This window comes from Crotalus tigris, unplaced genomic scaffold (genome assembly GCF_016545835.1).
Source record: "Crotalus tigris isolate CLP2741 ecotype Arizona unplaced genomic scaffold, ASM1654583v1 scf7180000023652.331455, whole genome shotgun sequence".
NCBI lineage: Eukaryota > Metazoa > Chordata > Lepidosauria > Squamata > Viperidae > Crotalus > Crotalus tigris.
In genome coordinates this window covers 63,099-89,841 of record NW_024100099.1, presented here as the reverse complement: position 1 = coordinate 89,841, position 26,743 = coordinate 63,099, and the positions used below count along the sequence as shown (strand labels likewise).

The 26,743-nt window shown below is 44.3% G+C and overlaps 1 protein-coding gene across 1 annotated transcript; it reads left to right on the top strand.

Annotated features, from left to right (window-relative positions):
- Nucleotides 1–297: 297 nt before the first annotated feature.
- On the top strand, nt 298–26,686 carry LOC120297638 (tetraspanin-36-like). The gene is made up of 7 exons (XM_039320487.1): nt 298–531; nt 16,252–16,443; nt 16,858–16,932; nt 17,690–17,785; nt 21,092–21,250; nt 23,228–23,305; nt 24,972–26,686. The coding sequence occupies exons 1-7, from the start codon at nt 472–474 to the stop codon at nt 25,056–25,058; spliced, it is 747 nt and encodes a 248-aa protein (XP_039176421.1). The 5' UTR covers nt 298–471; the 3' UTR covers nt 25,059–26,686.
- Nucleotides 26,687–26,743: the final 57 nt, after the last annotated feature.

Here is a 26,743-nt window from a genome sequence, read left to right as displayed (position 1 = left end):
ATAATTCAGTCTGCATTGCGATTGATGGTAACTGAGTTCACTCAGCGAAGTATAATGCACTTGAAGTTAGGTTACTGTGTCTTGTGAACACAGCCAGTCTTGGGCCGTTTGCACCAGGCTGAATGAGAGGAGAAGATCCTGCTAGCAGAAAAGCCATTTTGGGGAGCCCGCTATTAGGAACGGTTCGGTACCTCCCTTTTGTCGTGCAGCTGTTTTAGCGTGTTTGCGGTAGCCTGGTTAGTCAAAATAAGGGCGGAGGGAGGGAGGGAGGGAGGGAGGTGAAGTTACTGGAAAGTTTCGGGTTTCACCGTCCAGGAAGTCGCAACTTCGGAGGAGCTGCTGTGATAAACTGGGCGCGCTCAGGACAGTCGCTGCCCCGGCCAGAGCCGGTGACTTTCTTGGTCGGAGGACCCAGCGCGTTTCTCATTCCCTTTCCTCTCTTCCTCTTCGGGAAAGGCTCGGAAGGGCGGCATGGACCTGGGCGTGATCGTGTCCAAGAGCGTGCTGCTCTTTATCAGCTTCATCTTCTGGGTAAGTCTCCGAAAGCTCCCGCCCCTCCTTTGAGATGATTTACACGCTGCTACGACCGGGCGGAGGACGGCCGGGGCTTCGAACAACAACCGGCGTTGTTTTGGCAAGAAAACCGAACAGGGTGGCGGCTTGCAAGAAGGGAAGACTTACTCCAAGTTTTGCTCAGAATTAGAAAGTTTTTCTGCCAAGTTTAACTCGGAGCTTAGCCTCGAAAGATGGGAATGCGCTGGCCTGGTTCACACGCTCCCCCACCCTGTAATCCTGGGATTCTGGCTCAGGATTTTGTTTGAAAATGGCCACTGGGGCTTGTAAACCTTAGTTTGTCGTACTTTATGCAAACCCAGTTCCGTGGCTAAATCAGAATTATGAACGTAGTCTTTAGATGCAGTCTGGGGTATAAACTGATTTTTGGCTTTTTTCTGTTGCAACTGAAATTTTATATCGTTTAGGGCAGGGATAGGCAACCTTGGCTCTTTTATGACTGGTGGACTTCAACTCCCAGCTTTGCTGGCTCAGGAATTCTGGGAAGTCCACAAATCATAAAAGAGCCAAGGTTGCTTACCCCTGGTTTAGGGGCAAGACCTAGCTGTTCAGAGCTAAAAGTCCCATATTGGTACTACCATCCTTTAGGGCAGGGCTTTTCAACCTGTGGTACGGGTACCACTTGCGGTAGATACGCGACCATCCCAGAAAAGTGGTAGCGGGGGGGGGGATGAGCTGAACCGGTGGCAGCACCGCACAAGCCTGAGCGAGAGACAGCTGGAGCTGCAGGGCTGTCAGGGCTCAGCGGAAGTGCCAGGATCAGCACCAGGCTTCATCTGGAGTTCAGCACTGATCCTGGCGCTTCTGCTGAGCCCAGAAGAAGCACCGATCAGCTGGAATGTTGCAGCATCTCCAGGGTCTTGTGATTTATATTCACACGGTTGGCAACTGATTCATATTTATGACGGTCACAGTGTCCCACAATCATGTGAAGTAACCAAAACCTGCTGCAACCACCCAGCAGACGGGGGGGGGGGGAAATAAAAACCAAACACCCCCCCCTGCTGCCAATCCTCAACAGAAATGCGCACAACAATGAAAACCTTGGACAGGAGGAAGAGCACCGCCGGGCGCTGTCTTGCTCGGCTGTGGCTTGGAGGGCACTTAATAATAATAATAATAATAGTAATAATAAAGTTAGAAAGGACCTTGGAGGTCATCAAGTCCAACCCCCTGTACCATTTCGGACAAATGGCTGTCCAGTCTCTTCTTAAAAATTTCCAGTGTTGGAGCATTCACAACTTCTGGAGGCAGGCTGTTCCACTGATTAATTGTTCTAACTTTCAGGAAGTTTCTCCTTAGTTCTAGGGTGCTTCTCTCCTTGATTAGTTTCCACCTGTTGCTTCTGTCCTGCCTTCAGGGGCTCTGGAGAATAACTTGACTCCCTCTTCTTTGTGGCAGCCCCTGAGATCTTTGAACACTGCTATCCTGTCCCCCCTCATTCTTCTCTTCGTTAAACTAAACATGCCCAATTCCAGCAACCGTTCTTGATATGTTTTAGCCTCCAGTCCCCTGATTATCTTTGTTGCTCTTCTCTGTACTCTTTCTAGAGCAGTGGTTCTCAACCTTTTTAATGCCTCGACCCCCAACCGGTCGTAAGTCGAGGACTACTCAACTGGTACAGCACTGTTTGCAGAATGGGATTTTTGGCGGGCTCAGCAGGGCAGAGACAGCCTGGACCGTTCCTACTGGCTTTTGAAAGTCAATAGAATTAGACTCTATTCAAGAGAGTCTATTCTATTGGCTTTCAAAAGCCAGTAGAATAAAAGGGAGTAGCACAGCTAAGGAGAAGGGGGAAAAAAATGGTGGACTGTGTTGTTTGGCGACCCCTGTGAAATGGTCGTTCGACCCCAAATGGAGTCCCGACCCACAGGTTGAGAACCACTGTTCTAAAGTCTCAACCTCTTTTTTACATCGTGGTGACCAAAACTGGATGCCGTATTCCAAGTGTGGCCTTACCACACTTTTTTCAGTGCCATTGTAACTTCGAACAGTCACTAAGCAAATCTGTACTTTATCACTTTTTTCCTTTTTTTTTTTTTTTTTTTTTTTGGTCATCAAGTTTTTGAGACCTTGCTAGGCGACTGGTGGTCCTCGGATGTTGCCATATCCTAAAAGTGGCACAATGGGTGAAAAGGTTGAAAAGCCCTGCTTTAGTGAACACCCATTTGCTTAAGAAAGCTTCTTCTGAAAAACCGGGTTAGGGGATGGGGGCCTCCTCATACAGTTCTTCTTCTGCTCCTTGGCAGCAGAGTCCAGGTGGGGCAGGTTTTTGTCTGCAATCCAGGATTACTTCTCCATTCGGAAGAGTGAAGAAGAGAAATACTTTGTCATTAGGAACCCAAGTTCCGCTTTCCAGAATAAGGGCCCTACACGCAGGGTTTCTCAGCCTTGGCAATTTTAAGATAGGAGGACTTCAACTCCCAGAATTCCCCAGCCAGCTGTGTAGAGAAACCTAAGTCCCAATTCTTGACCACACTGTGGATTGCGTGGGGTGATTTTGGGCTTTTGGCGCAGGGGGTGTGGCTCTCCCAACCCAATGGACCCCCCGGGATGTTGGGGGGATAAAATACAGTGGTACTGTCTGTTGTGTGTGTTTCCTTGAACTCCTGGAGAAGTTGTGATGATGAATCAGTGCCTGTCACAAAGGGTAAATCGTATAAGCTTGTACAGCACAATTGTGGAAGAAATGACTTTGGGAATAAGGAAGAAGAATGTGTGAATAGTTGCTCATAAATTGGACTTCTTCACCTCTATGATTCTAACAAAGAGCCCAAATCTCCAGATAAGGAATAGCAGATTTTATTGTTATTTATGTCAGTTGATAGTATATTAGTTTCCCTCTGCTTTCAGTTCTGTAACTCCTCCGTTACAAGAGGGCTTCCTAACGTATGGTCCTCGTATATTGATACACAGGAAGCTCCAGTGGTCCCCTGGCAATGGTGAGGAGCATTGGGAAGTAAAGTGTGCTGGTGCCATTTAGCAGGACCAATGTTATTCTGTATTCCAGTGATGGTGAACCTTGTAGAGACCGAGTGCCCAAACCGCAACCCAAAACCCACTTATTTATTGCAAAGTGCCAGGGCCGCATTAACATTGTGGTGCCCTCGGGGGGGGGCAGGGAGGCACCTCTGAGTGCCGCCTCTGGCATGCAAAAAACGGGCGCACAAAAATGGACCACCATGCTGCAAGGCGCAAAAACGGCTGTCGCCATGCTGCAGGCTGCAGATATAAGGCGCTGCACCACACAAGAACGGGGCAGGGCTAGTGAGTATCACACAGGCACTAGACCTGCCCCATTTGCAGTACGTGTGTGCTCATGGCCCCATGTGCGCATGGACGCATGTAAAATGCTAGTTGGCTGCTTCGCCTTCTTTGTGCTGGGTGGGGCTCCTGCTCCGGGCGGCAGTGGCGGCCTTATGGACCTGCTGCCGCTGGCCAACAGAGAGGGCTCTGAGTGCCATCTCTGGCATGCGTGCCATAGGTTTGCCACAACTGCTGTATGGCATCAAGACAACAGTATATACAATAATTGCCTTTGGCATAAATGAATGGAAATATTCTGTCATTTCTTCAGCATGTCACAACTCTAACCACTATGCCAGTCTTCTTTAATCTGGCTGACCCTCTCCAAGTGTCTTGAACAATTGTCCTTGAAATTCTCAGCCAGCAAGTTGAGTAAGAATGGGTTATTATCTAGCTCTAAACCGGCTAGATAACCTTCTAGGATAGGTTCCTTCTGCATCGATTGAAAACTTGCAGAAGGAACTTATGTCTCTGTTGATATCCTTTGCCAAATTAACCTCCACAAATGAGGCAGGCAAACTGCATGAAGAAAGAAAGTTATGGGAGTGAAAAACTCAAAATATCCTATGAAGAGGAAATCACAGTTTGGGCACCTTTGTTGGATTGCTCATTCATTTCCCCCAAGGCTGCTCACAAGTTGTTGACTTGGGCTGGGTCCAAGAAAGGTACCTGGATTGGATCCAGTTACTTTCGGGATTGGAGCTGGAAAGTTGTAAACTGGAAAGTTGAAATAAAAAATCTTGGAAGGCAATGGCAAAGCACTTCCTCATCAAGAAAATTCATCAGAAATCAAGCATGATGACTCAAAGATGGCTTGACTTTTAAAAGAGAAACAGGATGCATCTTTTGCTGATCTCACTGCCATCTTCCCAGTGGCTGCCCACAACATCTGCGTCGTCTTTGACAACCGTGGTGAAGACCACATCTGCTCTATTGGGACTGCAGGCCGTGGGGCTGTTTCTCAGAATCAGAATTCCCGAATAACCTCAGATGCTCGGCCAAGGGTTGGTTTTCATTTTTGGCAGAGAAAACCAAATGTAGGGTTTTCCACAGTGGGTAAAAAATATTTGCTGAACCTTATAACCATTAAAAGTGTGCCAGGTGGCTCAGGACTGAACTCTTGTATCAACATCTGGGATGTTCATGAATTCCTTACAGCAGTGTTTCTCAACCCTGGCAACTATAAGACATCTGGACTTCAACTCCCAGAATCCCCCAGACACGCTTTGCCATTCTAACTTCTCTAGATTGTCATTGCAGTTTTTGAAACCATTATTAGTAGGCTCTCTTTTTAATCTTTGGAACCTGACTTTTGTCTGTCAATTTATATTTTTGTGTTTTTATGGTACAACTGACATATAACTGATCCAATACATATCATTTATCTTCCACTGGGGGCTAAAATAAATATTGCGGATGGGATCTCTGTGGATTCTCTGGAACTGAGTTCAACTGTGCTGGGTTACTAAGGCACGCATGGACTATTTTTCACACGGGAGTGAAAGGAAGCTCATATTTGTCATTGTGTGTCTATGACAGTGTTTCTCAAGCTTGGCGACTTTAAGACACATGGGCTGCAACTCCCAGAATTCATGCTGGATAGGAAATTTTGGGAGTTGAGGTCCACTCATTTTAAAGTTGCTAAGGTTGAGGAACAACTGGTCTATGGTGTCAGTGAAAGTTTGTGTTCATTAGCTACGGAGGATCTCTCTCACAACTTGGGGTTGGGGTATATAAATATTCTACATCCCAAAATTAGGATGGAGTTTTACTCTCACTTGGTCATTTTTTGTTCAGTGTAGGAATCCAAATTCAGGGAGACTGCCACCTCCTCCATAAGGAACTGAATTTTTCTCTCGTCATTGATGGGAATTATCTTTTCTGTAACTTGACACCCCTTCAGGGTGTTTAGAGCACTATCATATTCCTTCTTTTCTCAAAGCTAAATATTCTTAGCTTTCAATTTCCAGCCTGCCTTTGTTCCTCTCATTCTCTCTTCTATGAGTCTGTTCCGGTTTATCTAAGACCTCCTTAAATTATGTAGCTCCAAACAGGGCAAGTGTCACCTTCAGGGCTGATAAATGCAGAATGCAGTGGGACCATATTTGTATTTCCTTAATTAGGGACACTTTGCTTCTATTCAACTGCCTCTTTGTCTTCTTCTTCTCCTTCCTTGATGAAAATTCCCCAGCCAGGCAGGAATTACAAAGAAGATCTTGTTTTCTAGATGCCTTTGCAGGGCAGGATGGGAGAAGCATTGCTAAAAGGAGGGAGGTCCAGACCAACTCTGCAGGGACAATGTGCCAGATCCGAAGGCTTGGTCTTGCACATGGGTCTCCATGGAACATTCCCTGCTCTGCTTGAATTGTTCACGCTTAAAAGGGAAACTGAGCTATGAAAAAATTCCCTCTTCTCATCTTCTCTGTGATTCATGAACTTCTGAGGCAAAGCCTGTGGAAGGCTCGGCGCCTTTAAGCTTCTGCTTTTGATATTCCGGCACAAGGCAGGTCTTTACAACCACAGCATTGTTCATCTTCAACCCGATCAGAGTGTGCGATGGCACAGCAGCCCTCCCTCACAGTGCCACTGCATCATGGTGCAAAGATGCCTACATTAAAGGAACTAAACCAAGTAGTTCTGCAATTTCCACATCTACTTCTCTTTTTCAAGTTAAATTTAAATCACTGCTCTATGGTGAAGTTTCCAGAAGAAAGAATCGCATCCACTCTGTTAGCATGGGATTTAAAAGATGGGAATTTAACAAGGAAAAATCCATCTTAGCTTGGATTGGAACTGCTCCAGATTTCAAACTGAAATTGCATTCTGAATACACTATTATCTACATTCCACAAAGGGAAGGGAAGGAGGGGGAGGGAGGGAGGGAGGGAGGGAGGGAGGGAAGAAAGAAAGAAAGAAAGAAAGAAAGAAAGAAAGAAAGAAAGAAAGAAAGAGAAAAAAGGATGAAAGGAAAGAAGAAAGGGAAGGAAAGAAGGAAAGAAATTTTAGGAAATCAATTATCCTAGGCCAGGGGTAGGCCCACCTTGGCTCTTTTATGACTTGTGGACTTCAACTCCCAGAATCCCTGAGCCAGCCATGCTGAGGGGAAGGGAGAGGTTTCTAAGCTGAGCCATGCTGGCTCAGGAATATGTCCACCAGTCATAAAAGAGCCAAGGTTGCCTACTCCTGTCCTAGGCCAGTGGTGGCGAACCTATGGCACGGGTGCCAGAGGTGGCACTCAGAGCCCTCTCTGTGGGCACGCGCGCCGTTGCCCCACTCTTAGGCCTTCAGCTGGGCTTTATAAAACCTTTTCGCTTTAGGCCTTGGCCGCCGTGTACAAAAAAAAAAACGGTTCAATCAATCAGTCAATTTCAACTTCTCGTGGGGAAAAAAAAGATCTTGCGAAGTTGGAATTGATTAATTGAACTTTTTAGTCCCACCCAGTCTGCCGTTACCACCGTAGCCACGCCCACCCAGTGGGCCACACACAGCCAATGGACCACACCCACCAGGCACCCGATGATGCATAAGTGGGTTTTGGGTTGCAGGTTGGGCACTCGGTCTCTAAAAGGTTCGCCATCACTATCCTAGGCCATGGATTAAGTAGTTTGGCCCTGTCAGATTTTTTTTTCAAGGTTTGCATATTGTTAGCTGGACTCGCCATTGCTTCTTGTTTTCTTTTATAACGCTATTTTGTGTTTTCCATTTTGTTTGAGTTCACTGTGCACCTCCCAGAGTCACTTTGGAGTCAGGTTGAAATTGAATGAATTGAATTAAAATTGGATCAAGTCCAGATTTCTGAAACTCGGCAGGTTGTAGATGTGTTGTAGCTCTTAGAATTCTTGCTTTTCTGTAGGAGATTCCCTAAAAACAAGCAGGTATTACTCAACGTTTGAGTGGAAGAGAATTCTCCAAGTGGTACTTCCAAATAATACAGGAGGAGTGGCTAATTTATTTATTAGCTTTTTAAAGCTGTTTGTTGAAGGAGAAATATCAGATGGATGTCACTGTATAATATTGTCAAAATAGGTGAGCCACAGGTTGCATTCCTGAATTTATATGGCCCAGCCACAGATGTTTTAGAAGAAAAGCATAATTATTTTCAATCTCTGTAAATTTACTCATGGATCATGTAAGAATTCAATATGATTAGTCAAGCATTTTTTTCATGGTAACATTCCTGGACGAAATTAAATCCATGGATTCTTTGTAGTTCACATTCAACAGATTTACATTTATTTTAGTAATTTTTAGTGTGCTATAAGTCTTCTCATCTCGAATATGTTTCTATATCCAGAAATTGTCTTTGACTAGATTGACTGATAGTTCAGTATTTGATACTGAAAGTAAAAGCAGGTGACTTATATGCTGTTATTAATTCTGTAAGTGGTCCCTGAATGCATCTTTGCTGAAAAACAACAGTAATCTTTTACCTAGTGGAAGAATAAACTGGCAAAGTGTCCTTTGTACTGTGGGTTAACAGGAATGTGATTGCACCATTGTTTTGGATTGGGGGCATTGCTAAGGCAGTATTTGAAGTGGAAAATTAAACACTGTTCAATATTAGAGGAAAATTTTAAATAACTGTTTAGAGTAGAATAGAGCTGGAAGGGACCTTGGGGGTCAGTGTAGGAACAAGACAACACCCGTCTGGTACAGACAGTTCTCTCCTTAGGACCACAACGGGAGCCAGATTTTCTGTTGCTAAGCAAGGCGGTTGTTAAGTGAGCTGCTCTTCATTTTATAACCATTTTGCCACGGTTGTTAAATGAATCACTGCAGTTGTTAAGTGAATCGGTGCCATTGTAACTTTAAATGGCCGCTAAACAAATAGTTAATAAGTTGATGACTCTCTGTAGAAGTGATCTCTGGCTTTGCCAAGCCCAGAACGGACCAGCCTCCTGCTTCGTGTGGGTAGGCCCGATGGTTGACACACACAGAGTTGCCCTGTGTAAATAAGCCCTACCCAATTGGAGAAAGTTTAATTGCTGTCCATAGCAACAATCATAATCCTTGCAGAAGTCACATGAGCCCATATATTTTTCCACAGCACCCTACGACAATCAGTTTTGTTTCTTTCCAAGGTGCCTAGATTCTCACAAAATGTAAAACAAAACCACAGGAAGGGATTTGCAACAATATGCAAACAGTCGCACATATTTTTCCCATTCTGTCAACTAATTTCAAGATGGCTGAATTTTCAGGCTTCTTCAAATCCAGACACACCATAAAAAGGTTTTATTTATTTTTTAAAAAGCTGCGGGAAAATGCAATACTGTATTGATATCAAAATTGATAGGAAAATTGCTTGTACTATACAACAAGGAAAACTGTTGCCCCACTGCAAGCAATCCTCCACTTGGTTGCTTGGCAACCATTAAAAGCTATGATGGACCCCAAAATGGGATGACCCGAATTCAGAGTTCCAGCTTGCAAACCATCCATTGGAGGTCATGTGATCGCATTTCAGGCACTTGGCAACAAGCCCGCACTCACAGCCATTTGCAGTGTCCCAGGGTCATGAGATCACAGTTTATATTGTTTTTGCCTAAAACTGGTCATTACTTCTGGTTTCCTGCAAAAATCACCCTATAGTGAACAATGAGTTCATTTAGCAACCGTTTGCTTAAGGGTGGATTTGCTTAACGCCCAGAGCATTCACTTAAGGACTGTGTTGCTGGCTTTAGAACCGCCATGTTCACCTAACAACCGTTGCAAAAGTCATAAAATTAGGCACAACCACGTAGTGATCTATTTTACAACTCTTGTGACTTGCGACCAAAATTGTGGACTCAGTTATGGTCATAAACCGAGGATTATCTGTGAGTTGGCATTAGTTATTCTGTGTCTGTAAAGCAGCGTGTGGAAGTCTTGCCTTTCCTTCTTCTTCTTAAAGATTATGTTGGGCAGAGGAAGCAACTTGCCGCAACATCCGGTAAAACCTTGGTTAAAGCGCTGGAATCCTACTTAATTCTTTCTAATTTGTATAACTAGCTTATTAAGTTGTAGCAGAGCTCAGTTAAATTACATCTCCTAATCCTATAAATAGGTGTCCCATTTCACAGCAAGAAATACTGAAGGCATTTACTGAATGAGCTTTTGCAGCAGAAGGGATGACTGCACAGCCAGATTTCCCCATAAAGTTTCCATAATTATAAGAAGAGAGGGAAGACTTGGTGTGAGGAATTGACGTGAACGTGAACCGCAGGAAACTGCCTCAGCTGAACAATTCTTGATTTATAAAAGGGAGAAGCGTCTTGAGTTCAACACAGGGGGAGTAGCCTAAAGATAACTACACAGTACGTTGTCTTGGGCTAGAAATGGGAAATTGTGAGTAAGCGTCCTCAGATGGATCTTCCCCACCCACGTGCCTCATTGCAGGTAGTCAAGAGAGGAAAGCCCCATTTCTGGATACTTTTATGGGGCTGGTAAAGCGTCAACAGTTCTTCATTTACGACCCCAACTGAGCCCAAAATTTCTCTTGCTCAGTGAGAAATTTGTTAAGTGAGGTTTGCCCCATTATACGACCTTTCTTGCCACAGTTGTTAAGGGATTCACTGATAAGTTAGTAAAATGCTTGTTAAGTGACTCTTGCTTCCCCCATTGACTTTCATCATAAGATTGCAAAAGGGGATCATGTGACCCCCACGGGACATTGCGACCGTCATAAATATGGACCAGTTGTCAAGCATCCAAATATAAATCACGTGACTGTGTGGATGGTGCAACAGTCATAAGAGTGAAAAACGGTCATAAATCACTTTTTTGGAGTGCCACTGTAACTTTGAACGGTCACTAAACAAACTGGGGTAAGTCGAGGACTGCCCGTATCTCTTTTGTTCTAAATTTTAACCCTGCAAGGTAGCCCAGGAAAGAAACAAAGCCAGGAATACTAATTCTGTCCTTATTATCGGTTCACGTTAACAGAATTTTTGCAAGACGAAAAGTATTTCTCCCCTCCTCTCGTTTTACTCTCTGGAAAACTGGGGTGGGGGGGTCCCTTCCAAAACGTCTCTGCTCTCCTTCCTTCTAGGGGTGGACAGTCAGGTCATCCTCGAATGTGATTCTGAGCACGATTGAGCCCCAATTTCTGCTGCTAAGTGAAACGGCTGTTAAGTGAATTTTGCCCTGTTTTACGACCTTTCTTGACACAGCTGTTAAGTGAATCACTGCACTTGTGAAGCTAGTAACACGTTTTTTAAGTGAATCTGGCTTTTGACTTTTGCTTGTCAGAAGGTCCGAAAAGACAAATTACATCATTCCGGGACACGGCAGCCATTGTGAGTAGGAGCCAGTCGCCAAGCGTTGTGTGATCAGGGGGGTGCTGCAGTGGTGCAACTGTAAAAGAACAATCATAAGTCACTTTTTTCTGTGCCGTTGTAACTTAGGACAGTCACTAAATGCACTGTTATAAGTCGAGGACAACCTGTATCTTTTACAGGCCAGTGGTCCACCCTCTGTGACTCTCCCAAGGCCATTCCCACAGTCCATGACACCAAGTCGTGCTTTTTAATGTGCCTCTTTTTGGCTGTTTGTTAAAGAGGAGAATCGGCTTCCGTGTGAACTAGACGGCTAGTGCCGCCATCTCCAGGATCCGTGTTGGTAGGAAACGGGAGCAGCCGTTTCTTGAGGACACCACGATGGCAGAGCTGCAGTTGACTTTCTTTCTTAACAAACGCAGAGGAGCTATGGCAAACCCCAGGATAACCATCTTGGCGTATTTGGTCTAGTGGTTAAGGCACCATACCAGAAAGCTTTTCAGTCCCTACCCCACCTCAGCCCTAGAAAACCATCCGAGCAACTTTGGGTCAGTCTCCTCTCTTGGCCAAGCCCTCCTCACAGGGTTGTTGTGGGGAAAATAGGAGGAAGAAGCTGCGTTGGATATGTCCGCCGCCTTGAGTCACTTGTAGAAACAATAAAGGTGGGATATAATAATAACAACAACAATAACAATAATAATAATAGTAAAGTTGGAAGGGACCTTGGAGGTCATCTAGTCCAACCCCTTGCTCAGGCAGGAAACCCTATACCATTTCGGACAAATGGCTGTCCAGTCTCTTCTTAAAGACTTCCAGTGTTGGAGCATTCACCACTTCTGGAGGCAGGTAGTTCCACTGGTTAATGGTCCTCACTGTCACAAAGTTTCTCCTTAGTTATAGGTTGCTTCTCTCCTTGATGAGTTTCCACTAATCCACTATTCCACTAAATAAATGAATATTGTACTTCAGCCATTGGGTTTCTTCTGACCTCAGCATATGCTCAAGGATCTTCATAAAGCTGTCCCCAGGCTTGCACGAGGAGAGGAACTTCTGGATGTTTGCCAGACCAATTGGCAAAGTGCTGTCAACAAACAGCTTTTGCTAAAAGTTAGATTAAGAGTACATCAGCATCTCTGGGTCCAAAGGGGACCCGGATTTCAAAACTTTGGGTCATCAGATCTGCTCTGCCCCTTTAAGCCTTTTTGTTCTCATCGAACCCCTTGATACGAAGACCCCGTTTTTAAGATATCAGAAGTCTTGAGTGTGCTTGTAATCAAGAACCATGAAGAAACTACATGAGTGCTGGAGATGCCAAGAAATGAACCAACAATTCATTTGATCACTTCGCCCGACTTGATGTTGTCCACAGCACTCTACCAGCCACGAGGACGTTGGGAACGTCTGCAGGATTGCAACATACGTTGTGGGTAAAGCTTCAGTAGAAAAATGTAGGTAGATACAACGCAGATGCATTCTTGAGTTTCAGCAACGTACACAGGTGCTGGTTTTGTTTTCTATCTTGCAACCACAAAATGAGACAAGTAATCTGCCGTTTCGGTCAAGAATGCCAGTGCTCCAGTGGCATCAGCACTTGGTTTCCTTTGGAACCCGCGCGTCAGTAAAATTCTTCCCAAAATCAACCATAATCAAGTTGGTTCACGGGAGGAAGAGGATCCAGAGTCTACCTCTTCCAAGGAACCAGTGAGGGAGAATGTGCAAGCTTTCCAGCCCTGTAAGATTCTTCCTCAGGCAAGATTTTGTGAAAAGGAGGCAGACAGTCCTCAACTTACCACCACAGTTGAGCCCCAAATTTCTGTTGTTAAGCAAGGCAGTTGTTAAGTGAGTTTTGCCCCCTTTTATGACATTTCTTGCCATAGTTATTAAGTGAATCACTACAGGCGAGTTAGTAACATGGTTGTTAAATGAATCTGACTTCCCCACGGATTTTGCTCGTCGGAACGTGGCAAAAGGGGGATCACATGGTACTGCGACCGTCATAAATAAGAGCCAGTTGCCAAGCATCTGAATTTTGATCGTATGACCAGGGGATTCTGAAATGGTCGTAAGTGTGAAAAATGGCCATAAGTCACTTTTTTCAGTGCTGCTATAACCTTAAATGGTCACTAAATGAAAGGCTGTAAGTCGAGAACTACCGGTAAGTGAGCCCAGTCATTAGACCACATCTTTTAGCTGTGGTTAAAGGGGGTTGGACTAGAAGACCTCAAAGGCCCCTTCCACCTCTGTTATTATCATTGTTATACAGTTACAAGCTCCCAGGTTCAGCTTATGGTCACTCACACAGCCCTGGTTAACAGCCACATTCAAATCCTTTCAACTGAACACTAAGGCACAAACGGTTCATTAGAGTACATGGAGACCCAGTGAATTTAAAATAACAAATTTTATACTGGCCACAGTGCTCTGTCTCTCTTTTACACACACACACACACACACACACACACACACACACACCCCTACCTCTATCCATATCCTTGGGTAGGTTGGCTGACACTAGCCATGGGACTTGGCAAGAGCCATGGATTTATGATCATGTGTTTATGATCATTGGGGGGGGGATCACGTGATTGCCATTGGGACTTTCCCAGCCAGCTTCCAACAAGCAGAGTCAAGGTGGGGGGACCTGGATTCACTTAATGACCATCGCATGAATCACTTAACAACTGTAGTGATTCTCTTAATAATGATAAGCGAGGTTGTAACATCGGGCGCAAGTGACTTAGCAACTGCCTTCCTTAGCAGCAGAAATTCTGATCCCAGCTGTGATCATAATTTAATAGCTGAAACGGAAGGACCAGTAGTATAATTTGACCCTTAGTAGGCCAGGTACACATTGTGTTGGTCTCCTTGGGTTCAGTGAAGCTAATGTGCAAAGCAGAATAACCAAGTTGGAAGGGAGCTTAGAGGTCTTCTAGTCCACCCCCCTGCTAGAGTCTTGAAGATAACTACGCAGAGGAGGAAAATTTTCGGTTTTTAAGGGAGTGACAAATTATGATTTGCACCACATGAGTTTGCCTCACATGACATAAGGATCTTTTCAGTTTAGATTTTGGATGTGATTAATAGTCAAGAGTTTTATCTGTTGTTCACCCAGGCATCCCTTCACTCATTAGATGAAATCACGCCTTTCCTCAGAAAACATCAGGCACACGGTGCCCTGACGTTCTCTGCACCAGTTGGTCTCCTCAACAACCAGCTTGTAATGGTGGGGGCCTCAAAGTCCCCTGGTAAGTTTCCGTAGATGTGAGTGGACTTGAAAAACAGGCTCTTCCTCATCCTTTTTCCAGTATTTCCAATTCTGACATCGCAACGCCTTTTTTGAATAATATTTTTACTTATATTCCACTTTGCTCTGCCACTTTTCAGAACTGGTTACCAGAATGTATGTGGTGGAGGGGGGGGGGATTATGGCCTCTTTATGACCTGTGGACACCAACTCCCCAAATTCCATGCTGGCTCAGCAATTCTGGGAGCTGAAGTCCACAGGTCGTAAAGAGGCCGTAGTTGCCCATCCCTTGGTACCGAGTACTGCTCTTGAGTTAGTACAAACGGGTTATAGGTTTAAATTCAGCGTATGTGCAGAATTTCAAGTTAGGAGCGCCAGTTTGTTATGGTTAAGATATCAGGCTAGAAACTGAGCGACTGGGAGTTCTAGTCCCACCTTGAGCACAAAGCCAGCTGGGTGACCATGGACCAGTAACTTTCTCTTAGCCCTAGGAAGAAGCAGGTAAGGGCAAACCAGTCAATCGCTCAACCTCCTGGCTCAAATGCCGGTTGAGTAAGCCTTTTTCTGCTGCCCCATCGTTCTTCAGGCATCTGACCACTTTGTCAGTCAAAGGACGTGACTCTGTGTGGCTCATTGGCAGGGTTGGCGCTCTCAGCAAGAGAAGTAGGGACATCTGTGGCTAATGTCTTAGAACCCCACACCTCTCTTCTCACACTCAGTTCATATCCAGGTGTGGAAATTGACTCATGGCCTCTGGGCTTCAAGAAGTCCTCCTGCCATGACTCAACTTCCAGGCAACTCTACCCAGATGACAGAGAATTTTTTTTATAACAAGGTAAATAAAATGAATTATGATTCCTATATGTGTGTGTGCGTGTGTGTGTGTATCACAGACCATTTAGAATATGTAGCAAAAAAAAGAGTCAAGAGTTAACAAAGTTGACTCAGTATTGTATTGAGTGATATAAAGCCGTTACAGAATCTAGTTGTTCTGCTTCGGATACTGTGACACCTCCTCCCAGAAGGTAACAACAACAACAACAAAAACTGGTCATGGAGAGGATGTGTAGCGTTCCAGACAATCCTGCGGGCCCTGGTCAAGCAATGCTTATATTCTATGTCCTGGATAGAAGGAAATGAACTACCAATACTCTTTTCTGCTGTCCTCACCACTCTGCACAGCCTTCCTGTCCAAAACAGTAATACCTCCAAACCACACAGTAATACAATACGAAAGTAGTGGTGGCGAATCTATGGCACGCGTGCCAGGGGTGGCACTCAGAGCCCTCTCTGTGGGCATGCACGCCATTGCCCCAGCCCCCCTCCCCCTGTGGCCCCCTCACCAGTAGCTCCCCTGGAGGAGAGTCACCCCTGAGTGTGACCTGTGCAAAGCAGCACAGCCAAAGACATGGCAGCCGGGCAGTGGGGACAAGACTCCGCCCTCACACCCTGTCATGTGCAGTTGATGCTTTGTGGTGCGGGTGGATGGTGTGGCCACCATGGCGCTGCTGGGCTGCCCAGGCGATCAGTGGCGGGCCGTGGAAGTAATGAGTGGCCCTGCAGGCAGACGGGGAGGGGGCGGGGCAGAGCAGGTGGGATGGGGCGGAGGAGGGGCGGGATGGGGCAGAAGCAGTTTTGGGGCACTCGGTCTCTAAAAGGTTCGCCATCACTGGTATAGAAGTATAAATATAAATTAGATTTTGCTTGCACTTTGGGTGGCTGACAGCGACATGGAATCTAGGGTGAATCTTGTATCAGATCCTGTTGGAAGGAGTCCATAGGGTTTATAGAGGAGGTCGGGGGATAGAAGATCTCCTAACTGAAGCCGATTGATTGGATTACACTTTGAAACCATCTCCTTATCTTTTAAAGGGTGCAGCAGCTGGACTCCTCTACGTCGGCGCACACATCCTCAACGCTTACAAGGAGTACGACTCTTTTCTCCAGAACCGAGATGCTCTTTTGCCCCCCATCATCATCATTGGCGTTGCTCTGGTCATGCTGGTCATTGGCATACTTGGCTGCTGTGCCACCCTCCGTGAATCCAAGATTGGGCTAGGAGTGGTAAGAATAAGGCCTGGCGCTGGGCCCCCCGCTTATAATAGCACCATTGCATGAAGGTGATGCTGGAAGTGGGCAGTGCGATGATCCCAGTCCCAGTCCCTCCGTTCCTGGACTCTTACGGTTCCCTAGTAGGAAGGGATATTTTTTTAGTAAATTATGAGATTCAAATATTCCAGAAACCCCTGACGTTGGTCTGCTAGCTTGAGGGTTAATTCCATCATGCCAAAATGTCTAAAAAACCCTTTTGCCTGCAACTTGAAAATGTGTGGACTTCAACTCCCAGAATTCCACACATCTTGAAAGAGGGTAGATCTGTCCACAGAACAGCCAAATCTTCCAAAGGTTGGTTTGTTGGCAACATCTGGGGAAGATCAGATGTGTCTCTGCTTCTTAAGTCTTCTTTTCTTTCTTCAGTTCTTGGTCATCATCCTGCTGATCTTCACGGCAGAAATAGCCGTCTTTGTGCTTGGATTTATTTACAGAGGAAAGGTGAGTGAAAATATCCAGGTAATGAAACAACCACAGGTCATCCTCTCCTTGCAGCCAGTCACTTAATGATGAGTTCAAAGCTATATGGACCCTGAAAAAAGTGAACTAAGAAATACAAACAGCAAAAAGCTAGATAAGAATTTAAGAAAGATATAAACGGACTAAAAAAAAGGAGTCCTTGCAGATTTTATTCCCTTAGTTGTTGCCAACTATAGGGAGCGGTGCTCATCTCCATTTCGAGGCCACGGAGCCAGTGCTATCCGAAGATATTTCGGTGGCCATGTGGCCAGCACAACCTCACGAAGCACTGTTAGCTTCCCACCAAAGTGGATTACTTGTTTATCTACTCGCATCTGCATGCTTTCAAACTGCTCGGTTGGCAGGAGCTGGGGGCGAGGGTGGGAGTTCACCCCGTGCGTGGCGCTCGGGTCTCAAACTTGGGCTGTCGGCTTTCCAGCCAGCAAGGCCAACGTCTTAACCGCTGGCGCCCATAGATGGACTAACAGACTAGAACAACTTGGAATCCTGAGATTCAGTGGTTAAATAATCATGTGTTGCTTTTTTAAATTGGGTCACTGGGGCTTAAACCTTTTATTTGCACCTGGAGAGAAGGACAGCAAAACCTGGTTGTTTAGTGGTGCTATTATTTGATATGCAAATCTTGCCTTTTTAAGGCTTGATGCTTTCCGTTGCATTTCAGATGGATGAAAAGATGTGAGGTAATAACAATCTGGGTGCCTTTCTTTTCTTGCCACAGATCGCAGCCGAGTTCCATGACTCTCTGTCGAAATCCTTTGCAGCCTACAATGGAAAATCAGAAAACTCTCAGAGTGTAGATTACCTGCAGCGGGAGGTAGGAAAACTGGTTTTGGGCTAGCATTTGTGTCTCGATTCCTGATAGGACGACATTGGTGTTGGAAATAGGAATGCATTTTTCTTCTGCTATATGTTGTTCTGATTGCAATTTCCCTAGTTTGGGGGCGGTTTTGTTTTTAAGAACAGAAAACTGGATTTTGAATTGGATTTGGGGTAGAAATATACATTTTAAAAAGAACAATTGAATTGTGGTCAACCAACATAAATAGCAGAGAAGCGTAGATCTGTGAGCCCTCGATAAAAGAAAAAGAGCACATCCGCTGCAAAGTAAGTAGAGACAGTAACACTGGTGGTCCCTGACTTACGGCAGTTCATTTAGCGACTGTTCAAAGTTACAGAGGCACTGAAAAAAGTGACAGGGCCGTTTTTCACACTTTCACACTTTGTAGCATCCCCATGGTCACGTGATCAAAATTAAGATGCTTGGCAACTTAATTGTGACGGTTGCAGAGCCTCCGTTTTTGAGACTGACAAGCAGAGTCAGTGGGGGAAGCCAGATTCACTTAACTACAGTGTTACTAACTTAACAACTGACTCACTTAATAACTGTTGCAAGAAAGGTTGTAAAACGGGGCAAAACTCACTTAACCACTGTCTCAGTCAGCAACATAAATTTTGGGCTCAATTGTGGTCATACGTTGAGGACTACCTGTGTGCACCTCGATCCTTTCCATGTACCGAAAGCATTGCTGATAATAGTTCTGTTGCAATTAAGCTAAAACACCAGGTCCTCTCAGGTAGAATAGAATTGTGATCCCTGACCCTGATCTTTCACTACTTTATTTGTAATCTTTTCTAAGGTGGTGATTGGAGAAGCTTTGCTAATCCCCATCTCCAAAAAATACATAAAGACCCAGTAGTGGCTTGAACAAGATGAGAGGTCATAGCGCACGAGGAGACCGTCTCCTTTGCCCCCACAAGGCCCCAGAGCAGCAATGTCCGTGGGGAGGGGGAGGCAAGAAAAGGTGATAGCCATGTTGCCCCAAAAACCAGCCGGGCCTTTGATCTCATGGCTGCGGCTGTCATTTTGACTTTTTCTGACCCCTTCTCCTGATGACCCTGGCTTAGTCCCATATAAGGGGTGTGCTGCACAAGGTAGGTAGGCAGGAAGGAAGGTAGGCAGGCAGACAGACAGAAAGGAGAGAGAGAGAGAGAGAGAGAGAGAAAGAAAGAAAAGATAGCAAAAGGTTGATAGAAATACAGACAGACAGACAGACAGACAGATAGATCAGTGCTTCTCAACGTTTGTGTGACGGCGACCCCCGTCACACAAACGTTCTGCGCATGCGCCGGGCCGTGCACATGGGGGCGGGCCCCCCATGCACGGCGCGCAAGCGCGGCGGCCCCCCCACGCGTGGCGCGCGTGCAAGGTGCCGCCCCCATGCGCAACACACATGCGCGGCACTCCCCCATGTGCGGCACACGTGCACGGCGGCGCCCCCATACGCGGCACGCATGCGCGGCGGCACCCCCATGCGCGGTGCGCGTGCACGGCACCGCGAAAAATGGCGGATCGCCGCCTTTGGCGACCCCCGAAAAATGGGCGATTGACCCCAAATGGGGTCGCGACCCATAGGTTGAGAACCGCTGAGATAGATAGATAGAAATACATAGCAAAGTGTTGATAGAAATTGAGACAGACGGGCAATGGATAGAGACTGGCAGAGAGAGAAAGAGAGAGAGAGCAAAAGGTTGATAGAAATAGAGACATAGACAGGCAGCTGGATAGAGATAGATAGATAGATAGATAGATAGATAGATAGATAGATAGATAGATAGATAGATAGATAGATAGATAGATAGATAGACAGACAGAGAGACAGACAGACAGACTGACCCACATTGTAGGGGAGATTGGTGGCATAAAAAATAAGTAAAAAAATAAGTAAAAAGAGACTTTATCTGAGTGCTGGAAAAACACCCTCCCTCCTGCTTGGAAGGGCAAATGCTGATGGCTTCTGGGTCGTAGGTGTGTTATATACAATGATGGGAAAGTCTTGAATAGATTGAGATGCTGCATTTCCTTATCAGCCCCTCAGAGTTCTCTAAAGCAGCTGGGGATTAATTAAACACAATGGCTAAGCCAGCTTTATCAACCTGTTTGCTTTCCAAGGCGTTGGATCTAGAATTCCCAGCCAAGTTGGAGGACGTCATATTGGAAGGACACCAATTTGCTAAGACCTGGTTAATCCAAGGCTTATTGACTAAATAGTAGCCAGCTAAAGTTCCACAACTCACCAAAATTTAGGCTTGGTTTATAACTTAGAAGGACCGATTCACATTGTATGCTGAGCCAAAACTATTTTGCCCAGTTCACAAATATAAGGCCATCCTTGGGTATAAATTTATTTAATCCTTTCACTTTATTTTTGCAACATTCAGCTGAAGTTAACAGTATAAAATATTCAATAGGTTTTGGTTGTAATTTTTTTAATTAATATATTCCATTTTAGTATCTTTTTTTTTTCAGCAGATAGGTTGATCGTTTTAGTGTCATGATGAATGGCTCGGTATGAAAGATCTCATCTGTTAGTGTTGCAAATGAGATCTTTTTGCTTCCAAAATAGTGATTTCATTTAAACAAGTATTTCCTCATCATGTGAAAATCATAACATTCTCAATACATTCTTGTTCCAAAAATTAGTTACACAGTGCTGATACTCTATTTAAAGAGTTAATTCAGAGATTAGTCACTGTACGTATTGGGTTTTCATCAGTGGGATTAATCTTTCACAGAACATAACAAAGAATGTGGTTGAATCTTTAATGAAACTGAGGAAAGGTAAAAGTCTGTTTGTTCCTTAGTTAGGAGGCTCTGAAAAATAAAGGCTAGGCAAGAAGGAGGCAAGGAAAACAACTTTGGTATTATTGCCAAAAAATTACATAGTTGTGCCCACATAAACATCACAAGGGAAGAGCAAGTTGAAGCAGGTTTTTTTCTTTTCATTGTGAAGCATCAGCATCAATAGTTTGATATTTCTGGAAAGTTCTCCAGTATACTGTATCTGGGCAGGAGTCTCCACAACACACAATTGCCAATTTCCAAACTTGATTGAGGTGTTTCCCCAAGGATGAAGAGAATCAATCTATTGTGTTGTGGCTCTTATTGAGCATTCCTTACGTGGCCCTGTCCAGATGCAAGGAATTCTTGGACTTGACATCCTGGCCCATCTGGTGGGTGTCACTTTCTGGAGAAGCTCCAGGGATGAGCCCTCAAAGCCTCAAAGGTAAACGAACTGAATTGTGGATGCGCCTCTTCTAACCACAATTGCTGCTCTTCCAGCTTCAGTGTTGCGGAGTCCAAAACTACACCGATTGGATTGGTACCCAGTGGTTCAACACTGCAGGCAACCACACTGTTCCTCTGAGCTGCTGCAAGCAAGGCCCGGCTATAAAGAATTGCACAGGACGACTAAGTGAGCAGGAGCTTCTCAACACACAAGTAAGAGCACTCAGGATTTGCTTGAGTAGGACCAAAGTGGTAGATCCAAGAACATAAATTGTATGAACCAGCTTCCTATTTTTATTTATTTATTTATTTATTTTGCCTATGCTGGCTGTCTTTACTTATCTTATTCTGGAATATATGTTTCCTGTTCCATGTACAAAATTCCTCTAGGTCAGGGGTGTCTAACTGCCGGCCCGCGGACCGGATGGCGAAACCGCGCCCACCCCATTGCTGGAAAAAAAGTCATGATACGTCATGACATGTCACGTGACATTGCAAGTTTGACACCCCTGCTCTAGTTCAATACATGTATGTGGAGATGTCATCTAGGTCATGTCTGTCTCAAAGGTGCTTTTTCAAAAGGCAGCTATACCATATTTTTAAGAGCCGTGGTGGTGCAGTGGTTAAAATGCAGTATTGCAGGCTGACTCTGCCCACTGCCAGGAGTTTGATCTTGATGGGTCAACCTTCCATCCTTCCGAGGTCAGTAACATCGCGACCCAGATTGTTAGGGGCAATATGCTGACTCTGTAACTGCTTAGAGAGTGCTATAAAGCATCGTGAAGCAGTATATAAGTCTTAAGTGCTGTTGCTATTTTTTTCCCTTGAGGAAGAAGAAGACATTTTGCTTCTCATCCAAGAAGCTTCATCAGTTCTGGCTAGATGGCGGTGGTGGTGGTGGGGGAAATGGAAGTATTGGTTCCAACAGGATGTTCATTGGGTGTGTGTGGAAGGATTATATTTCTTTGCAATCTTATAATATATCTGACTGCAAAGAATATAATACCTCCTGTCATAACTAATCCTTCAATTCCCCCCATCATTCAGCCAGAACTGATGAAGCTTCTTGGATGAGAAGCAAAATGTCTTCTTCCTCCTCCAGGGAAAAAAACAAAAAACACAGTCCAGTCGCCTTTTGAAAAAGCACCTTGGAGAGTCCTCTCCCTACAAAGTAATTTGAAGAAAACTCTTGTCTGCCTGTCCTTTCATATTTATGGATTGAGCTGATGAAACCAATGCATATTATCATTAACTGCCACAAGATGGGGTTTCATCCACTTTGTTTGAGAGGAATAGAATAATCTAAACCCAAGAATGACACATGGGGATCTTCCAAGCTGAGTTCTTTGTTGTTCTCACAGTGATAGACAAAATCTTGAAAGACTTGGGACTCTGTTATCTGCATCTACAATATTCTCTGGGGGTTATTGGGGTGGAGCTGTGTTCATCCTCTTTCTATCACACATACGGGGTAACATCTGGGCTGAGTTGCCTCTTATCCCTCTGGAAGGCACCCCCTCCCTCCTGGGGATCCACCTCCTCACTAAAGTCCATCATCAGGCCTCTGATTGGCCACTGTGGGAAATAAGAGAATGGACTAGATCGGGGTTTCTCAACCGTGGCAACTTTAAAATGAGAGTCTGTGTTGATCCTCAGTCATCATCCAGGTCACGGTTGTCCCAAAGGTGCTTTTTCAAGAGACAACTGGACTTCCTTGCTTTTCTCTGAAGACATTTTGCTTCTCATCTAAGAAGCTTCTTCAGCTCTGTTTTCTTGGATGAGAAGCAAAACGTCTTCAAAGAAAAACAAGGTCCAGTTGCCTCGTGAAAAAAGCATCTTTGGGATGTAAGATGAGTGGACGTCAACTCATGGCTGGCTGGAGAATTCTGGGAATTAAAGTCCACCCATCGTAAAGTTGTCAAAGATGAAAACATTGAACTAGATCAGGGGTAGTCAGCCTTGGCTCTTTTATGACTGTGCTGGCTTAGGAATTCTGGGAGTTGAAGTCCACGAGTCATAAAAGAGCCAAGGTTGACTACCCCTGAACTAGATGAACTTCTGGGCAGGTCCAGAGGCCTTTGTGTCCTTATCTCTACCAAGTTCTTGTTTTGCACAAAACTCTTGAACTTTTCTACAAAACTCTTTGAACTTATATAATCAGTTCTTCCCCGTTGTCTCCCCTCACTCCAGGGCTGTGAAAAGGTTGTGGATCTCCGTGACCTGTTCAACTACGCGATGCTTGTTGTCTTAGCTTTTGCCATTGTGAAGGTATGTGATGGCCAAGTTTGAAGCTGCTTTTCAGTTGGGTTATAGTAAAGGACATCTGGGGACTGCAAAGAAAGGGCTGTACGACGGACCCCAAATTGTTCCAATCCACTTTTCAATCCGAATGGTCTCCTCTTTTCATTCCCATTTTTATTTGTTGGGGTTTTTTTTTAAAAAAAGGAAAAACAACAATACCCAAAATTGGCTGTTTCTGTCCAAATGGTGGTGATCCTGGAGGCTTGCTGCAGTCCAGATGATCCCTAGAGAAACATGGTCTAATCCTGCCAGTCTCCGCTCATGTTCTTTTGATTCTAACGGGTTTTTTTGTTTTCATTTGCTCTTTGGAAAAGACAAAACTCCACCCTCCAGATTAAGTGGAACATTCCACGGGCTCTTCTCTTCCCTTCGAATGTTTAAGCAATAATCATTCAGTTACATTTCTATCTTTGCCTTTTCTAACCTAGTATGTGTCTTTCCAGGGCCAATTATGAAATGGATTAAGTATTTGCTTGGATCTTCCATGATGAGTAATCACAAATAGCCATAATCCACAAATAGCCAGGGGCTTTTTAAGGAAACCCAGAAGTGCAGCGTTGAGGCAGTATTTACTTTATAAATCATGATTTATGCTACATGTAGCCAAGGCTTGCTTAGAACCCAGAGTTAGTTTTGCTTTGACAAAACCATGCAGTGTATTCAATAAACAGTAAGAATTTCGGAAATGGAATGAACCTGGAGTTTTATTTGGATTCTCAAGCTGGATGTTGACAGATGGTCATAAAACAGGTCATTCATGTGACCAACCTGATTTTACAACCTTTTATGTAACAATAGTTAAGCAAATACCACGGTTAACAAGCCATTGGTTTGCTTTGGGACAGTTTAGCCCCAAACTGGAATAAATGGGTGTCGTGCACATGCAGTCACAGGACTGCAGGGGAGTATTGGAACTTCAGATCTAGGTTGTGAGCACCCCCCAAGGGAGGTCTGTCCGAACTTAAAATGGTTGCTAAGCAACTGGTCATAAATTGAGGACTACCTATAAACCAGAATTTGTAGAGGACACTCAGAAGGGCAAAACTGAGTTTGACAGACACAGGAATGAAAATTAATCGTGGTGGAGAGACTATTAAGGGCCAGATTTGAGAGAAGAGCAATCTGTTTTCAAACTGAGTCCTTTGGGATTGGGCGGCATATAAATAAAATTAAATACAAATACAAACTGTAAATTCTGTAAAGGTTGCCAAGAATGGGGTCCTTTGTGGTTTCTGAGCTTGATGGCTTCCTGACAGGCGTTTCATTACCAAACTAAGTAACATCATCAGTGCTACCTAAAACTAAACCCCAGAATCAAGGAGGCCCCGGAGTCTGAATGGGTGGTCAACGTGTCCAGCCATCCACCATCTACTGCAGAACACAATATTTTACAGAGAGGCCTCCACTTCAATACAGGTGATGCTGATCAACTAGAATTCTAGAAGGAACATTTGAAACCAGTAGCACTGATAATGTTACCTAGTTTGGTAGCGAAATGTCTGCAGGAAAAGCTGCCAAGCTCAGAAAGCATCAAGGACCCCACAGTTCAACCCTGACTTACAGATATTCCCTTCGGTGCTATGTACGCAGACCGAAAGATTAATTACAGTGTTTTGGGTTTTTTTCATTTCAGTTTTTTGGAATGCTTGGGATCTGCGTGTTGGCCTGCAAGAAGGAAAGCAGCGGGTACCAGCCCCTGAGCACGGGGGTGTTCGCCTGACCACGAAATGGAGGGATTTTCCTTTTGGGATTTCCACGAACAAAGATGGAAAAGTGTCTTGAGTAGAAAGCACTAGCCCATTTTTTATGAAATCCCAAAGGAGATTACACTGGCTTTCAGAAGCCCTATTAAAGGTGAAATAGTTGGCATTAACATCCTCATAAGCCTGAGATTTGTCTGATGTAGTTGAAATTAAGGTGCCCTTGTTTTAACAGTAGATGGAGACATTCGCCAGAAAAGACAGACCAGCATCTGCGATTCCAGTGTCTGATATAATTTGTGAATCTATCCTTGAATAGACTTAAAGGAATTATTTTTTACACCAGTCATATTTTTCCCCCAGATTGGTTGGGCCACAGGTACATGGTAAAGGGCTAGGGGCTTATAGCAAATCTCTAAAATCCAGTGGAAATGGCTAAAAGTTAGACATATTGAAATCCACTCTGAGGTAAATGTTGAGAACATAGTATGCCTTGGATTGAAGCTGGATTCTTCTCCCAAGAAAAACTTCAGATACGAATGCCGACAATTGCTTTTACTCTAGACTGATGTTTTCTGGAGTAACTTGGAGATTTAGACATAGGCAGACTTCATCTGGGAGTGATCAGCTTTTCTAACAGACTATCCATTACATTTCTGATTGTGTGAATTCTTCTGCTAAGAAGTTGAGTTAGGTCGGAAATGCTTATAGATTCCTAATCTCCCTTTTTTTAGCTCCTGATGTTGAATGTTTAATTCTGGTGGTAAATTGACAATTCATATAAGGGAAGCACAATAAAGTTGTAACATAATCCCTAAAATAGGCTTCAGACTTTAAGCCAGGGGTGTCCAACCTTGGTAACTTTAAGATTTGTGGACTTGAACTTCCAGAATTCCCCAACCACCCATGTTTGTGGGGAATTCTGGGAGTTGAAGTCCACAAGTCTTAAAGTTGCCAAACTTGGACACCCGTTTTAAGCAAAGAAAGACATACTCTGCTCTAAATATCAATCATAACCTCATCTCTGAAAAAAATATACTTCTTGTTATCACTGCATCCTTAGATCTAGTCTGTCAAAACTAAGTACAATTCCTAGCTATAAATTTGTTGAGCTGCAGAGTTGCTAGAATCCTTCAGAAGTGATGGGTTAATTACTTATTCCCAGCCATACCTGCACTGAGTAGTTATGTACTCCAGAGACACCAGGTTAGAGAAGGCTGATCTAAGTGTTTGTGGTTTGATTTTTTTTTTAGTCTTTGTTCACTGGATGCTCCAGGTTGAATACATCCTATTTTTGGTCCAATAAGCCAGTATGCACCGCAGTTGGGTAAAATTTCAGGATGTGCCTGGAAATATATTAAAAATGTGATGCTGCTTTCATTCCAATAGCAGCTGAGCTTGATATTAAACTTTTTCTCCAGATGAAGGATGTTGATTTGCTGGGGCACCATTAGATGCATTCTTTATCTTTTGTCTTCTTGTTTTTGTGAGTAGAGAAGCAACTTGGATAGCAGATGTATTGCTGTGGGGAAAAGCAAGTTTTGTTTTTTTTTCAAACCATTTTTCTTTAAATTTTGAGTATTGTATGGCTACTATATTCCATAAAGAGCATCCTGAAATCCTAAATAAAATACTTCAAAAATAAAAAGTGCAGTATTTTATTTCATTTGAAAATAACAGGAGAATTGAAAAAGCCAGTGTGTAA